This window comes from Bombina bombina, chromosome 4 (assembly GCF_027579735.1).
Source record: "Bombina bombina isolate aBomBom1 chromosome 4, aBomBom1.pri, whole genome shotgun sequence".
Lineage (NCBI taxonomy): Eukaryota > Metazoa > Chordata > Amphibia > Anura > Bombinatoridae > Bombina > Bombina bombina.
This window is the reverse complement of record NC_069502.1, coordinates 990,855,175-990,873,628: the sequence shown is the minus strand read 5'-3', so window position 1 is coordinate 990,873,628 and position 18,454 is coordinate 990,855,175. Positions and strand designations below refer to the sequence as shown.

General features: G+C 38.1%; 1 protein-coding gene across 1 annotated transcript in view; it reads right to left on the bottom strand.

The window, feature by feature from the left end:
- The window catches only part of REL (REL proto-oncogene, NF-kB subunit), a 149,052-nt gene that overhangs the window by 68,965 nt on the left and 61,633 nt on the right, over nt 1-18,454 (bottom strand). The window contains exon 4 of the mRNA XM_053712043.1: nt 1,950-2,098. Within this exon, the coding sequence (XP_053568018.1) occupies nt 1,950-2,098 (149 nt within the window). The remainder of the gene's footprint in view (nt 1-1,949; nt 2,099-18,454) is intronic.

Sequence of the window (18,454 nt, the reverse complement as noted above, 5' to 3'; positions counted from 1 at the left end):
AGTACCCAGTTTGGCCCCACAAACCAAAGTATTTTAATTTTATTTTTAACTTTTATTTTTATTTTTAATTATTTCTGTAGTGTAGCAGCCCCCCCACAATACCCCCACCCCCTCCCCCTCCCAGATCCTTTTATATGGAAAAAAAAAATTTTTTAACTTTTTTTCCCCCTTCCTAACTTCATTGGTGTCAGTGTGGCTAATGCGTGCACGTGCACGTGTGTCCACGTGCACACGCGTGCACGTGCACGCCCTCGTGCACGCGCGCGCACCATGCACGCGCGCACACGCTCCCTCCTCCCACCTGGTCAAACGGCACCATCGGCACCATCGCTACCAGTGCAGAGAGGGCCACAGAGGCTCTCTCTGCATCGGAAGCTTGTAAAGGGGTATTGCAGGATGCCTCCATATCGAGGCATCACTGCAATACCCTCAGAGCTGCTGGAAGTGGTTGTGATCACTTCCAGCACTCTGTTAGACAACTGACGTACCAGGTACGTCTATTGTCATTAACTGCTTGTTAATGCATGACGTACCTGGTACGTCAGTTGTCATTAAGGGGTTAATATACTTTTAACTTCTGTAATTACCTTGTATCTCAGCCTCTTTTGACAGCCCCCTGATCACATGACTATTTATTTATTATCTATTGACTTGCATTTAAGCCAATAAGTGCAGAGTCATCCACAACCCACTGGCGTGAGCACAATGTTATCTATATGGCTCACATAAACTAGTAGTCTCCTGTTGTGAAAAGCTAATAACAAGCATGAAAGGCTGCTCTCTTATTGATAAACTCACACACATGCTAGGCAACTATAATGAGACTCTGGGTTAGTCAAATTCTAAGGAAACTTGCCGCATTACAGAAGAATAGTCTGGGTTTCGGCCCCTATCAACCACAAGCAGTGTCTCTAAAATCAATAAAGACAAAGGGGACGATTTATCAAATGATCGGGATGATTGCAGTCCGCCACCTCAGAGGTGGTGGAGTTAAGGAGCAGCGGTCTTAAAGGGATACTAAACCCAATTAATTTTCTTTTAATGATTCAGATAGACCATGCAATTTTAAGCAACTTTCTAATTTACTTCTACTATTGATTTTTTTTTCCGTTCTCTTGCTATCTTTATTTAAAAACTAGGAATTAAAAGCTTGGGAGCCAGCCCATTTTAGGTTCAGCACCAAGGATAGTGCTTGCTTATTGGTGGATACAGTTAGCAAACCAATAAGCAAGCATGCTGCTGTTCGTTCCTGGCAGACTGCTTCTCATTCTGTTTTGCATATGTAAATATTACCCTGGGGATAGTCTCCCTAAGGGTGATGGGGGAAACCAGACGTGGACTCCTTGCCCAATGTGCTTAGAGGGATATGGCTGCACCTCACTGACAAGGCCCAAAGGAGGCTGAAACGATCGTCTGGGGTTGTTATGTTCCTTGTTCAGAGGAGAATTGCCTGGTATTTCGGGGCTGGACTGACCATGTTGGCGGGATCAGACTGATATACTACAGGAAAGTTTTCCTCTGTGAAAAGCACAATTGGGCAGAAAGAAGCTACTACCAGGTGGCAACCGGGCCATAGAACAAGCTATTGATGCCGCTGTTCGTTCCTGGCAGACTGCTTCTCATTCTGTTTTGCAATAAGCAAGCATAACCCAGGTTCTCAACCAAAAATGAGCTTTACAATCCTGCTTTTTAAATGAAGATAGCAAGAGAACGAAGAAAAATTTATAATAGGAGTAAATTAGAAAGTTGCTTAAAATTGCATGCTCTATCTGAATTATTAAAGAAAAAATGTCGGTTTAGTGTCCCTGTTTCCAGCGAGCCAGAAAGCTTGTGCAAAACAAGCAGTATCTGCTGCTTAGTAAATTGGCCCCAATGTTTTTCTTTTAGGAGTTTTTCTTTTACAAGTTTCTACTTTTATACTATATTGCGTAATCAATAAATGTTCTTACCATAAAACTCTGCGATCAGATCCAAATTCAATTTCATAATATCCGTCTCTGCAGTCTCTACCAACAAGGTCATGGGGATGTGGCTTATAAGGCTCATTTTTTGTAACCAAAGTGACCCTCACTTTACCTTTACCAATGTAATTCATAATCTGAAAAAGAAAGCAAACTGAGTAACATATGTGATCAAAAATCAGAGCAAGGTTTGTCAAACTGATTCATCATATGACAAGGTGTTTGACTGCAAAGGACTAGATTGTATATATACATATAAATGTCTAAATATGTTTATGTATTATATATATATATATATATATAGATATCAAAATAACAAGAGTATTGCATTGAGCAATGATACTTTTTTTATTGGACTAACTATACATTTATAAGATGACAAGCTTTCGGAAGAGTTCCTTCCTTTATCAAGTCTGAAGCAATACTAACCAATTCAATGGAATTTACAGATTGTATCTTAAAACACAGAATAGCTAAGAAGACAGTGCAGGGAGAGGAGGAGGTGTCGTAAAAATCATGAGGGGGGCTTAGGTAACAGGCAGACAGTGTCCAGTGTAGGAGAACAGACAGGGGAAATATATAGCTTTACATAGAGCATATACTGACATAAAGTTATATATCAACATTGAATCAATATCTATAGAGATGTGAAATTGTATATACAGGGGGAATACAAAGGTTAAGAAAAGACAAAAGTGTGGACATAGGCTTACCTGTGTACCTATGTATAAAGAATGTGGAATATACAATGTAATTGACTAAATGAAAGTACATTACAAAAAAATTTGATAATGTGTTAAGAATCCAGAGTCCACATTTAGTCCAGAATTAAACAGGTTGAAGTGCATTATCATTTTCATTTCAAAGGTTTTTCTTTCCATGGTGTTATTAAAGTTTCCTCTGAGAATTTTGATTTTGAGGTTTTGGATGGAGTGGTCAGGTTGGGTGAAATGGTGACCAACAGGGGTGCAGTATTTTGTTTCACAGTGGTTTTTGATTGAGTGTCTGTGTAAGTTCATTCGAAGGTGCAGTTTTTGGCTTGTTTCTCCAATATAGCATCCCATTTCACATGCAGTGCAATGTATCATGTATACCACATTTGCAGATATACATGAATATGCCCCTTTAATGTTGTAAGATTTATTATTGTGATTTGCTGTGCTGCTTTCACAAACGTGTTGACACAGTTTGCAGCGAGCTTTATAGCAGCACTTGGTTCCATTCTGAGTGTTCTTTTTCTCAAGGGGTAGCTTCCTATGTACCAGTTTCTGCTTTAGGTTAGGTGCTTGTCTGTATGCCAGGATTGGGGGTTTTGGAAAGATTTTTTTGAGTGTGGGATCCTCTAAGAGTAGTGGCTGTAAGTCTTTTATGATTTTTCGTATCCCTTCCACAGCAGGGTTGTATTTGACTACTAGTGGTATACATGATATGTTTTTCTTCTCCCTGTATTGTAGTAAGTGTTCACGTGGGGTATTGAGGGCAGAGTTAATTTTTTTATTTATAATCCTTGTTTTGTAACCTTTTTCTCTGAATGATTGGGACAATGTGATGAGGTGTTTGTCACGGTCCTTGGTATCTGAACAAATTCTGTGGTATCTTGTAGCCTGACTGTAGATTATGGATTTTTTAATGTGATTGGGGTGGGAGCTGGAGCTGTGGAGGTAGCTGCATCTATCTGTTGGTTTCCTGTATACAGATGAGTGCAGTTTGCCATTTGTGATGGATATTGTTGTATCCAGGAAGTTGACACAGTCTCTAGAAAAGTTCATTTTAAGCTTGATTGATGCATGAAATAGATTAAATGATTTATGAAATATATATTTTACCTTGTAGTAAATTTTTCCTTTCTAGCTGTCTCACTTTCTTCTGTGAGTTTTCAATGAGTTTTTTTGGGTATTTCTTTTCAATGAATTTGGTTTTTAGGATATCTGATTCTGTATTATAATCTTGTATTTTGGAACAGTTTCTTCGCACTCTCTGAAACTGTCCATACGGAATGTTGTTGATCCATGGTCGATGGTGACCACTGTCCGCCCTCAGATAGCCATTGCAGTCGGTTTCTTTGGTATATAATTTGGTTAGGATCTCTTCTTTTTCATTAAATAACACTAAATCTAGGTATTCAATGTTTGTATCTGAGATTTTAGATGTAAATTTTAAATTGAAGGTGTTTGTGTTTAGGTACTCGATAAATTCGTTGCTGGTTTTATCATCTCCTTCCCATATCACCACGATGTCGTCAATATACCTCCCCCACCAAATTATATTTTGCTGAAATGGGTTGTTGGTGTAAATGTAAGCCTTTTCCCATTCCCCCATATAGAGGTTCGCGTAGCTGGGGGCCATAGTGGTCCCCATGGCTGTTCCACTAGTTTGTAAAAAGAATTTGCCATCGAACAAGAAATAATTTTTCTCCAGGACAAATCTTATACTGTCCAGAATGAAATGTTGGTGATTCTCTGTCAGTGATGTTTCTTTTAACACCTGAGACATGGTTTGTATTCCCAAATTATGTGGGATGCAAGTGTATAAAGAAGACACGTCTAGTGTCATCCATTTGAACGTTTTTCTCCATTTCTTTTGAGTTAGTTTTGTAATTAAATCAGTAGAATCTCTTATGTATGAGGTTAGTTTTGGCACCAAGGGCTTCAAAAAATAGTCCACATATTGTGATAATTTAGCGGTTAATGAGTCAATCCCTGACACAATTGGACGTCCTGGAGGATTTTTTGGGTCCTTATGTATTTTCGGCAGGTGGTAAAAAATTGCCTTCCTAGGATATGGGTGTTTTAGAAATTTTAATTCGTTGGTGTTTAAGAGTTTGTTGAACTGAGCTGTATCTATGAGGGAATCGTATTCTTTTTGAAAAGATTCAGTAGGGTCTCCTCTTAGTTGGACATATGTATGGCTATCATTCAGAAGCCTGTATGCTTCTTTGATGTAATCCGTCTTATTTTGGATGACTAGACCCCCTCCTTTGTCAGCTTCCCTTAGAATAATGTCATCCATGTCCATTAAGTTTTTTAGAGCCTCTTTCTCCTTTTTACACAGGTTATCATGTCTTATTTTGAAGCCAGTGCAGAGAATATCTAGTTCTTTCATTACTAGATCATAAAATGTGGGAATGAAATTTCCCTTTGATTGTGTCGGATAAAAGATGGATGAGGGTTTTAAATTTGAGTTATTGTTCACCTTGAGGATATTATCCTCTATATGGTTGTCAGTGTTTGAATATAGTTCTTCTAGAATGTTTAGTGTTTCATAGTCAGTATCTTCTAATTGTTCTTTCGCATTTGTTTTGTCTTTCATTTTGATTTTTTCAAAATGTCTGCAGAGAGTTAATTTGCGAATGAATTTATTAAAGTCGATGAACAGGTTAAAAGAATTTGGGCCTCTTGTGGGTGCAAAGCTAAGACCTTTGGATAGAATTTCTAGTTGTGTATTTGAGAAGATGCTGTTGGAGAGGTTAAATATTTTTAAAAATCCCTCTCCCGTTTTCCTCTCTTTGGTGTTCTTGGAGCTTCTTTTTCTCCTTCTAGAACCCACCATCCCTCTTCCTCTTCTTCCTCTTCTGGTCCTTTTCTTTTTCTGGTTGTGTCCCTTGACCATTGTGGTCTGAGGTTCACTTCGTGGTCGATTGATTCTATCCTGTTTCTTTTGGGTGTCTCTATAGTATTTTGTCTGGTTTGTGGATGGTGATAACCTGTCCATTCTTGCTCTAAAAAATTCTGTTTATGTTCTTTATTTTTATGTGTTCTAGGTATTCTGTCATCTTGTCTGTGCGCGGTATATCCACTTGGCCCTGGATTAGAGTTTCTCCAGTCATATTCAGAATTTGTCTGATAGCTATTTTTCTTATTGTAATATTGTTGGTATGTAATATGTTTCTTGTTTTGTGGATATTGATTGTAATGGTTATAGTGAGCATAATCTATATTGTTTGTATGTCCACTATGTTTCCTGTTTTGCCCTTTGTAATACCAACTATTCTGTTGTAATGGATGTTGAGAGTAATTATTTGTTTTGTTTTTGTTTCTATTGGAATTAGGATAATGATTTTGTCTGTTTCTATTGTGGTAGGAATTGTCTGAATTCATACTGTTTGTTCTTATTGTGTGTTTAGATGAATTAGAGGAAGCCATTGTGCTGTCTCTTCTTTGTGTACTGTTTGTAGGGAGTTTGAAGTGTATCTGTCTCTTGTCTTTCTGGTTTTTAATCTTATTGTGATTATTGGTATGTGTCGTGTCCTGTATATTTTCTGCAGGGTTTTCATTAGGCGGTAGTTCTGAGGGATTAATGTCTTCCCATATGTTATCCTCTCCATCCGGACCCTTAGACTCTTCGCCTTCTTGCATGTCTAAATAGTCTCTTAGAAACTTTTTCCTCTTTTTGGCTTCTAGGAGCGTTTCAAAGCGGGAGATTTTTTCTTTGTTTTTTTCATCTAGTTCTTTAACCCCAGGGTCCCCTTTGAATTTTTCCAGACTGTTTTTTAGTTCTTTTATTTCTTCTGTTATATTTTCTATTTTGTGATTACGATATTTTGAGGCAATTTTAATTAGGATGATGGAGCATTCCTCCAAAGCTGTGTCCCATTCTGACAGATATTCTACATCTTCAGGATCGAAAATGGAAGATTTATAGAGTTTGAGGCCTTTGGGGATTATCTTGTATTTAAGGTATCTTTCTAGGTTTAAGTTGTCATACCAGTGGGTTAGTTGTTTTTTGCTTAGTTTTTCTAAGTTTTCAAAGATTTCTTTGGGATTAGCATTTCGTTGTATTACTAATTGACTTTCATCGTCTAAATTGAAGGATAATTTTTTGACTTTTGTAAATGGGTCAAAGTAATTTCCAAATTCAAAATTATTTGTCTCCATATTTTTCTATTTGTTGTTTCAACGAGCTGCTGATTAGGGTACACCACACCAAGGTGGTGAAGAAAGAGATAGTATTCAAGAAAAAGTACCAGCGCTCAGTTGTTCTACAGACTAATAGGTCGACGTATTTATAAAGGTGGCAAGAGAATATTGTTAAATTACCACACTAGTTGAAAAAATATATATAGGTCTGGGATGTGTGTGTTCCCTGTAAGATCTTAATGTGCTCTTATTGAACTTATATGATTGAAGTATTAAGCTGCATGAATGTATACGATTCAGTGTACCCCTAACACTGTTGAAAAATTGTGTACAAGAGAAATATCGAAAAAATATTCAGCGCTATAAATACTCAGACTGTGTACAAGTTTGAACGGTTTTACCAAAAAGAAATGGTATGCAATGAAATGAAATAAAATAAAATAAAATAAAATAAAATAAAATGTCTCTTGATTGAAGTAGACAAATTTCCTTAGTCTTATAGAAAAAGGGTTTTTCAGATGATGGTTATGAACAAGTACGATGAATATTTATACGTTCAAGATGTATATTAATCAATTCAACTAAAAGGTAACAGTAATACTGGTACTAGAAGACCAGTGGTGTGCCCTTACCAGAGGGTACCTCAATCATATGAGGTAATGTCTGAGTGTCTGGTCGGTGTATCTCCGGTATGTCTTGGCAGTCTTCCCTGTGTTGGAGGATTTTCTTATCCTTTGTTTCTTTTATTTCATGCCAGGCTTGTGTATGGTACTTTCAACCTTAGAGTCTCCTGGTCCCTGATATTGCTGACTTGGTATCTCTCCGCAGTATGGTAATGCGATATGGGTCTTGGCTCTCACCGTGTAGGAAGAAATATGGCAAGGAAAGAAAAAGAGCACATAGCGTAATACTGTATAAAAAATATATATTTATTACATACAAGGCAGGTGTAAGAAATGCACTCACATTTATTACCCTCAATCCGTATGAGGTAAGCAATGGCGTGTAAGTATATATTTATACACCTTAGGCAGGTGTTGCTGAGGTAAGTGTCTGTGGGTAAATTAATTAGGTATGTCCTGGTGATAAAGTCACTTCACATAGTGTCCTCTGTGTCCCAAAACAGAAAGCTGTTAGGCTTCCCTGTTAGCAAAGGTTATGTCCGTGCAGGTGAAGGTTGGAATGCTGATATGTTAAAGCAGCCTAGGATGAGCTGCTGGTAGCCAGGATGAATACTATTAAATAATTCTACCTTATTTGCTGAGTCTGTAGTGTAAAATTCGATAGGCCTATAGTCTTACTGACTGTATTGTGAGGCTGCTATCAGACTACTGTGTTTATGCAAATGCGGATATGTCAGGGCTGCATAGAAAATGCTGCCAAAAGAAATGATAAAGTACTTAGAAGTGCCGCGGTTGGCGGTCAAAAAAGTATGTCTGCACAAGTTTGCAAAGTGTCTTATTAGCCGCAGTTAAAAGGCTGATACTAGTTGCAGCCGCTAAGGTAAAAAAAGAGAGCTAAGCCACACTCTGTAAAGGTAAATCCTTACGCGTTTCGAAGCGTGGGGTTACTTCTTCGTCAGAGGAGTTTGTGGCTTGCTAATCAAAGGTGCTGGCTTTTAAAGGTCCAAGAGTGGGCGTCTCTTTTACCTTTTGCGTAACGCATGTTTACGTTATGGCGGGTGCGGCTGCAATTTGACAGCTGAGTGTTGAGTGTATGTTGCCTAGGTAACGGTGGTTTGCGAGTAAGTACTTGTAACCTGGGAGCTAAGGTATGTCCGTTCTAGGCTGAATCGATATTGTTGTGCCATAGAAAAGGGATTAAGAATAGAGGGGGGAGAAAAACATTAAATGCCCTGTTTAATTACGTATGGCATTTGCTTATTCTTTTCTAATGAGTAATTCGAGTTTGTTTAGAAAAAAATGCTAATTAGTTTCCACAAAAAATAGCTAAGTGGGATTATCAAGCTGGTTTCCCTGAGTGCTATTTAGGAATAAACGATAACTTTGTTACCGTGTCTGTTGGAAAGTTTTCCAAAAATTTTTTTGGTTTTTACTTGTTTATTTTTAAATTTTGTTTGTTTTTCCGTATATAGTGGAACCCGCTATGGGATATATAATGGACTTATTCAGGGATTTATTTGAAAGTCGCTTAAAAATCCCCTCTGGAAGTGTGTGTTGTGTTTAAAAAGGATCCGCTATATCAAATCTAGTGCTGAACAATGTCGGAAATTTTACTGTCAAGAGGAATCTGGAATGCAGTTACGAGGAGTGCTCCATCATATCTATATGACCAGATGATTACTTCTGAAAAAACTTTGTTGTGTTTAATTTAGAGCAAGGACTCTGAATGAACTATACTATGTTTGTTGATGAGTTTATGTACTCTCTAAATGCTAATGTAGAATAATGGAGATTTAACTGTATAGTTTATCAAAGAAATGCTGCTAGGTCTATTTCCTCATTTAGACCTCTGGGGGTCATGGTACCCATGTAGTGTATCCAATAAGATTCTCTTTGTCTCAGTTTTTGGAATCTATCCCCTCCTCTCACTGGGGCTAGAACATGTTCAAGAATTGTACCCTTTAGGAGAGCGGGATTTTTTTGATGAAAATGCTTGAAATGTCTCGATAGGCTATGGTCTTTATAGCCTTCTTCTATGTTTTTTAGGTGCTCCAGCAGACGTGTTTTGTATGTCCTCTTGGTGCGTCCGATGTATTGAAGTTTACACGGGCATTCTAGCAGATATACCACGAAATTGGTTTTGCAGTTGGTTAGTCTATTGATGTTACATTTTTTATGTGGGAACGTAAGGGACTGTACCAGTTTTGTTGGTTTTTTTGGGTCATAGGCATGTTCGCATCCCTTGCAGTTCAACCGATTGCATTTGAAGAACCCTTTGCTTTTTTCTGTTAGCCAATTTTCTCCAGACTTCTTCTTGATTTGACTGGGTGCCAGCATTTGTTTAAAATTTAGATTTTTTCTAAAAATTATTTTAGGTGCTGGGCCTATTGCGTTCTTTAATAGTTTGTCCTGCTGTAGTATTGGCCAGAATTTCCTAAGAATCTTTTTGATTTCTGGAGCGGCCTCGTTGTAAGTGGTGATCAAAGAGATCTTTTGTATTTCGTTGGTACCATTTTTTGTTTTACCTTGTAGTAAATTTTTCCTTTCTAGCTGTCTCACTTTCTTCTGTGAGTTTTCAATGAGTTTTTTTGGGTATTTCTTTTCAATGAATTTGGTTTTTAGGATATCTGATTCTGTATTATAATCTTGTATTTTGGAACAGTTTCTTCGCACTCTCTGAAACTGTCCATACGGAATGTTGTTGATCCATGGTCGATGGTGACCACTGTCCGCCCTCAGATAGCCATTGCAGTCGGTTTCTTTGGTATATAATTTGGTTAGGATCTCTTCTTTTTCATTAAATAACACTAAATCTAGGTATTCAATGTTTGTATCTGAGATTTTAGATGTAAATTTTAAATTGAAGGTGTTTGTGTTTAGGTACTCGATAAATTCGTTGCTGGTTTTATCATCTCCTTCCCATATCACCACAATGTCGTCAATATACCTCCCCCACCAAATTATATTTTGCTGAAATGGGTTGTTGGTGTAAATGTAAGCCTTTTCCCATTCCCCCATATAGAGGTTCGCGTAGCTGGGGGCCATAGTGGTCCCCATGGCTGTTCCACTAGTTTGTAAAAAGAATTTGCCATCGAACAAGAAATAATTTTTCTCCAGGACAAATCTTATACTGTCCAGAATGAAATGTTGGTGATTCTCTGTCAGTGATGTTTCTTTTAACACCTGAGACATGGTTTGTATTCCCAAATTATGTGGGATGCAAGTGTATAAAGAAGACACGTCTAGTGTCATCCATTTGAACGTTTTTCTCCATTTCTTTTGAGTTAGTTTTGTAATTAAATCAGTAGAATCTCTTATGTATGAGGTTAGTTTTGGCACCAAGGGCTTCAAAAAATAGTCCACATATTGTGATAATTTAGCGGTTAATGAGTCAATCCCTGACACAATTGGACGTCCTGGAGGATTTTTTGGGTCCTTATGTATTTTCGGCAGGTGGTAAAAAATTGCCTTCCTAGGATATGGGTGTTTTAGAAATTTTAATTCGTTGGTGTTTAAGAGTTTGTTGAACTGAGCTGTATCTATGAGGGAATCGTATTCTTTTTGAAAAGATTCAGTAGGGTCTCCTCTTAGTTGGACATATGTATGGCTATCATTCAGAAGCCTGTATGCTTCTTTGATGTAATCCGTCTTATTTTGGATGACTAGACCCCCTCCTTTGTCAGCTTCCCTTAGAATAATGTCATCCATGTCCATTAAGTTTTTTAGAGCCTCTTTCTCCTTTTTACACAGGTTATCATGTCTTATTTTGAAGCCAGTGCAGAGAATATCTAGTTCTTTCATTACTAGATCATAAAATGTGGGAATGAAATTTCCCTTTGATTGTGTCGGATAAAAGATGGATGAGGGTTTTAAATTTGAGTTATTGTTCACCTTGAGGATATTATCCTCTATATGGTTGTCAGTGTTTGAATATAGTTCTTCTAGAATGTTTAGTGTTTCATAGTCAGTATCTTCTAATTGTTCTTTCGCATTTGTTTTGTCTTTCATTTTGATTTTTTCAAAATGTCTGCAGAGAGTTAATTTGCGAATGAATTTATTAAAGTCGATGAACAGGTTAAAAGAATTTGGGCCTCTTGTGGGTGCAAAGCTAAGACCTTTGGATAGAATTTCTAGTTGTGTATTTGAGAAGATGCTGTTGGAGAGGTTAAATATTTTTAAAAATCCCTCTCCCGTTTTCCTCTCTTTGGTGTTCTTGGAGCTTCTTTTTCTCCTTCTAGAACCCACCATCCCTCTTCCTCTTCTTCCTCTTCTGGTCCTTTTCTTTTTCTGGTTGTGTCCCTTGACCATTGTGGTCTGAGGTTCACTTCGTGGTCGATTGATTCTATCCTGTTTCTTTTGGGTGTCTCTATAGTATTTTGTCTGGTTTGTGGATGGTGATAACCTGTCCATTCTTGCTCTAAAAAATTCTGTTTATGTTCTTTATTTTTATGTGTTCTAGGTATTCTGTCATCTTGTCTGTGCGCGGTATATCCACTTGGCCCTGGATTAGAGTTTCTCCAGTCATATTCAGAATTTGTCTGATAGCTATTTTTCTTATTGTAATATTGTTGGTATGTAATATGTTTCTTGTTTTGTGGATATTGATTGTAATGGTTATAGTGAGCATAATCTATATTGTTTGTATGTCCACTATGTTTCCTGTTTTGCCCTTTGTAATACCAACTATTCTGTTGTAATGGATGTTGAGAGTAATTATTTGTTTTGTTTTTGTTTCTATTGGAATTAGGATAATGATTTTGTCTGTTTCTATTGTGGTAGGAATTGTCTGAATTCATACTGTTTGTTCTTATTGTGTGTTTAGATGAATTAGAGGAAGCCATTGTGCTGGCTCTTCTTTGTGTACTGTTTGTAGGGAGTTTGAAGTGTATCTGTCTCTTGTCTTTCTGGTTTTTAATCTTATTGTGATTATTGGTATGTGTCGTGTCCTGTATATTTTCTGCAGGGTTTTCATTAGGCGGTAGTTCTGAGGGATTAATGTCTTCCCATATGTTATCCTCTCCATCCGGACCCTTAGACTCTTCGCCTTCTTGCATGTCTAAATAGTCTCTTAGAAACTTTTTCCTCTTTTTGGCTTCTAGGAGCGTTTCAAAGCGGGAGATTTTTTCTTTGTTTTTTTCATCTAGTTCTTTAACCCCAGGGTCCCCTTTGAATTTTTCCAGACTGTTTTTTAGTTCTTTTATTTCTTCTGTTATATTTTCTATTTTGTGATTACGATATTTTGAGGCAATTTTAATTAGGATGATGGAGCATTCCTCCAAAGCTGTGTCCCATTCTGACAGATATTCTACATCTTCAGGATCGAAAATGGAAGATTTATAGAGTTTGAGGCCTTTGGGGATTATCTTGTATTTAAGGTATCTTTCTAGGTTTAAGTTGTCATACCAGTGGGTTAGTTGTTTTTTGCTTAGTTTTTCTAAGTTTTCAAAGATTTCTTTGGGATTAGCATTTCGTTGTATTACTAATTGACTTTCATCGTCTAAATTGAAGGATAATTTTTTGACTTTTGTAAATGGGTCAAAGTAATTTCCAAATTCAAAATTATTTGTCTCCATATTTTTCTATTTGTTGTTTCAACGAGCTGCTGATTAGGGTACACCACACCAACAGAAAAAAGCAAAGGGTTCTTCAAATGCAATCGGTTGAACTGCAAGGGATGCGAACATGCCTATGACCCAAAAAAACCAACAAAACTGGTACAGTCCCTTACGTTCCCACATAAAAAATGTAACATCAATAGACTAACCAACTGCAAAACCAATTTCGTGGTATATCTGCTAGAATGCCCGTGTAAACTTCAATACATCGGACGCACCAAGAGGACATACAAAACACGTCTGCTGGAGCACCTAAAAAACATAGAAGAAGGCTATAAAGACCATAGCCTATCGAGACATTTCAAGCATTTTCATCAAAAAAATCCCGCTCTCCTAAAGGGTACAATTCTTGAACATGTTCTAGCCCCAGTGAGAGGAGGGGATAGATTCCAAAAACTGAGACAAAGAGAATCTTATTGGATACACTACATGGGTACCATGACCCCCAGAGGTCTAAATGAGGAAATAGACCTAGCAGCATTTCTTTGATAAACTATACAGTTAAATCTCCATTATTCTACATTAGCATTTAGAGAGTACATAAACTCATCAACAAACATAGTATAGTTCATTCAGAGTCCTTGCTCTAAATTAAACACAACAAAGTTTTTTCAGAAGTAATCATCTGGTCATATAGATATGATGGAGCACTCCTCGTAACTGCATTCCAGATTCCTCTTGACAGTAAAATTTCCGACATTGTTCAGCACTAGATTTGATATAGCGGATCCTTTTTAAACACAACACACACTTCCAGAGGGGATTTTTAAGCGACTTTCAAATAAATCCCTGAATAAGTCCATTATATATCCCATAGCGGGTTCCACTATATACGGAAAAACAAACAAAATTTAAAAATAAACAAGTAAAAACCAAAAAAATTTTTGGAAAACTTTCCAACAGACACGGTAACAAAGTTATCGTTTATTCCTAAATAGCACTCAGGGAAACCAGCTTGATAATCCCACTTAGCTATTTTTTGTGGAAACTAATTAGCATTTTTTTCTAAACAAACTCGAATTACTCATTAGAAAAGAATAAGCAAATGCCATACGTAATTAAACAGGGCATTTAATGTTTTTCTCCCCCCTCTATTCTTAATCCCTTTTCTATGGCACAACAATATCGATTCAGCCTAGAACGGACATACCTTAGCTCCCAGGTTACAAGTACTTACTCGCAAACCACCGTTACCTAGGCAACATACACTCAACACTCAGCTGTCAAATTGCAGCCGCACCCGCCATAACGTAAACATGCGTTACGCAAAAGGTAAAAGAGACGCCCACTCTTGGACCTTTAAAAGCCAGCACCTTTGATTAGCAAGCCACAAACTCCTCTGACGAAGAAGCAACCCCACGCTTCGAAACGCGTAAGGATTTACCTTTACAGAGTGTGGCTTAGCTCTCTTTTTTTACCTTAGCGGCTGCAACTAGTATCAGCCTTTTAACTGCGGCTAATAAGACACTTTGCAAACTTGTGCAGACATACTTTTTTGACCGCCAACCGCGGCACTTCTAAGTACTTTATCATTTCTTTTGGCAGCATTTTCTATGCAGCCCTGACATATCCGCATTTGCATAAACACAGTAGTCTGATAGCAGCCTCACAATACAGTCAGTAAGACTATAGGCCTATCGAATTTTACACTACAGACTCAGCAAATAAGGTAGAATTATTTAATAGTATTCATCCTGGCTACCAGCAGCTCATCCTAGGCTGCTTTAACATATCAGCATTCCAACCTTCACCTGCACGGACATAACCTTTGCTAACAGGGAAGCCTAACAGCTTTCTGTTTTGGGACACAGAGGACACTATGTGAAGTGACTTTATCACCAGGACATACCTAATTAATTTACCCACAGACACTTACCTCAGCAACACCTGCCTAAGGTGTATAAATATATACTTACACGCCATTGCTTACCTCATACGGATTGAGGGTAATAAATGTGAGTGCATTTCTTACACCTGCCTTGTATGTAATAAATATATATTTTTTATACAGTATTACGCTATGTGCTCTTTTTCTTTCCTTGCCATATTTCTTCCTACACGGTGAGAGCCAAGACCCATATCGCATTACCATACTGCGGAGAGATACCAAGTCAGCAATATCAGGGACCAGGAGACTCTAAGGTTGAAAGTACCATACACAAGCCTGGCATGAAATAAAAGAAACAAAGGATAAGAAAATCCTCCAACACAGGGAAGACTGCCAAGACATACCGGAGATACACCGACCAGACACTCAGACATTACCTCATATGATTGAGGTACCCTCTGGTAAGGGCACACCACTGGTCTTCTAGTACCAGTATTACTGTTACCTTTTAGTTGAATTGATTAATATACATCTTGAACGTATAAATATTCATCGTACTTGTTCATAACCATCATCTGAAAAACCCTTTTTCTATAAGACTAAGGAAATTTGTCTACTTCAATCAAGAGACATTTTATTTTATTTTATTTTATTTCATTTCATTGCATACCATTTCTTTTTGGTAAAACCGTTCAAACTTGTACACAGTCTGAGTATTTATAGCGCTGAATATTTTTTCGATATTTCTCTTGTACACAATATATATATATATATATATATATATATATATCATATGTATGTATATGTGTGTGTACCTATGTATTTATGCGTTTTACTGTATATTTACTGTACATATTTAAAATTCCAGGAAATATTTCAGATATATTTTCAGATATTCCCCATTTTATCCTTATTTCTCCTTGTCCTTTGAAATCTTCTTTTTCTTCCATATCAACAGATATTAGCTTTGTTATTAATATCAGATATTAACAATTCTGCAACGGTCATTCAGGCTAACTTGTTGGTCATTCCTCAATAAGAAGGAAATTCAGCAAATATATTATTAATACAGGGCTTGATAGCCATGAGTGCCTCCCATTTCCTGCGCCTATCGCCAACAGCTGCACCTAGAATGTATCTAGGTGAGGCTGGATCCTTTCTAGGCTTCATAGCTGTGAAATCCAAATTTACTGAGTTATTATATAATGTATGTGTGTGTTTGTTTGTGTGCGTGTATAAGTGAGTATGTGTATATATATATATATATATATATATATACATATATACAACCCCAATTCCTAAAAAGTTGGGACAATATGGAAAATTGTAAAAAAATGATAGAAAAAAAAAGTCATTTTAAATTCAATTCACCCTGTAACATATTGAAAACACATTATTTGATGTTTTACTTTGTAAATTTAATGTTTTTTTAAAAATATACACTCATTTCAAATCCGATGACTGCAACACGTTCCAAAAAAGTTAGGACAGGGGGCAATTTAGGACTACAAGCAATGGGACAAGTTGAAATAAGAAGGTGATGTGAAACAGGTGAGGCAATCGTGTAATCATAGTATATAAGGAGCCTCCAAAAAAGGCCTAGTCCTTCATGAGCAAGGTGTAATGCTCGTGGGATATTCCTCTATCAGACCGAACTCGGCCAGTAGTCTTGTTATTCCGGCGTCAAGCTGGAATCATAGGGAATAACCCAGAGCAGTGAAAGTTAGTAAGATGAGGAGGGCGCCACTCACCACAGGCAGGACAGTCCGCAGCGGCAACGGCAGAGCAGTCCAGCGTCAACTAGAATGGTCAGCCAGGCAGGATTTGGCAACAGTAAAGCAGTCCAAGGACAAACCACTAGAATGGTCAGGCAGGCAGGGTTTCCCAGCGGTAAAGCAGTCCAAGGGCACACCACGAGAATGGGCAGGCAGGCAGGGTTTCGGCAACAAAGAGGCAATCCAGAACAACAGGGGTTAATAAGCAGAGTAGTCAGACAGGCAGGGTTCAGCAGCAGTATATCAGTCCAGCAATTTAGGGGTTAAACAGGCAGAGTAGTCAGACAGGCAGGGTTCAAACACATTAAGGCAATACTGTAGTAACGATCTATCACACCCAGTAGCACACAAATTAACACCTATACTTGGGCAGTGATAGATCGTACTGAGAGACTTACATAGGCACAGGATTCGCGCCACAGGAATCCAGACCGGCAACTGAGAGAAAGGAGCGTGTGGCGACGACGTCAGCGCCGCACGCATCCGGACCCAACACAGTCCCTGGCAACGAGCAGGGAAGGAGACGCCGCGCCCCTAGCAACGGCTAGAGCGGCGCGGCGTGACACAAGGATGGGTCGAGGCTCCCCAATCTGCTAACAGATGCTATAGCGAATAATCCAACACTTTAAGAACAACATTCCCCAAAGACAAATTGGTAGGATTTTGGGCATTTCATCTTCAACAGTGCACAATATAATTAAAAGATTCAAGGAATCCGGTCAAATCTTGGTGAGTAAATGGCAAGGCCGAAAACTACTTCTGAATGCGCGTGATCTCCGATCCCTAGACGTCACTGTCTCAAAAACCAATGAGTTTGTAATGGATATCCTGAAATGGGCTTGGGAATACTTTGGTAAACCTTATTTTGTCAGTCAACACCATTCGCCGCTGCATCCACAGATGCAAGTTAAGGCTTTACTATGCAAAAAAGTTCACAACAAAGGGGGCTCTCTCACTATGGTGTAGCGTGGGGTATAATCACAGTTAGAGGATTAACAGACTGAATAGTGCATATATATATATTTATATATATATACACACAAATGCAGGTTCACAGAGCTGTATAGCGGTAATGCAGGATATTCAAAAACGTCCCTGCCATAATTGCAGGTCCACATTTGTAGTTTATTTAATCACCTGTGTTTCCTGTGACAAACAATATGTTGGACTCACAACCCGCGAAGTGAGATAGAGAGTTAGGGAACATTTGTCCAGTATTAAATCTGGTACAGCCAGTACCCCACTAGTCCAGCATTTTGCACAGTTACATGCCAAAAGTGCTGTCACACTCAGATGGACCTGTATAGAAAAGGTCACCACTCCCCAACGAGGGGGTGATCGAGAGAGATTGCTGGGTAAAAGGGAGGTTTTTTGGATATTTAAGCTACAGACTAGACATCCCAAAGGCCTTAATTCTGACTATGACCTGATAAATTATTGGGAATAGTAGGCTTCCATTTATTTATCCCTTTTCCCCCATGTAAAGTGGTCCCCCTAACTTTACAGTTTACAGTGGGTCGTTTAGAGTATTTGTGCCCCCTTTTCTTGTACACACTACAGTTACACTGTTTTACCCTATGATCTAGGTAAGACACACACACATTGACTTAATTGACAAGATCCCTTTCAGCCCAAGGAACTATCATTAATATAGGACCACCTATTCTCTACATTTGTCCCTAGCTCACTTCACACTTTAAGTTAGGGTACACTAACCCTAAGAGATCACCAGACTGCTTTGTTCAAGCACATAGTGTACATTGTAGAAAATGTGTCACCCTTGTCCTATACAGGCC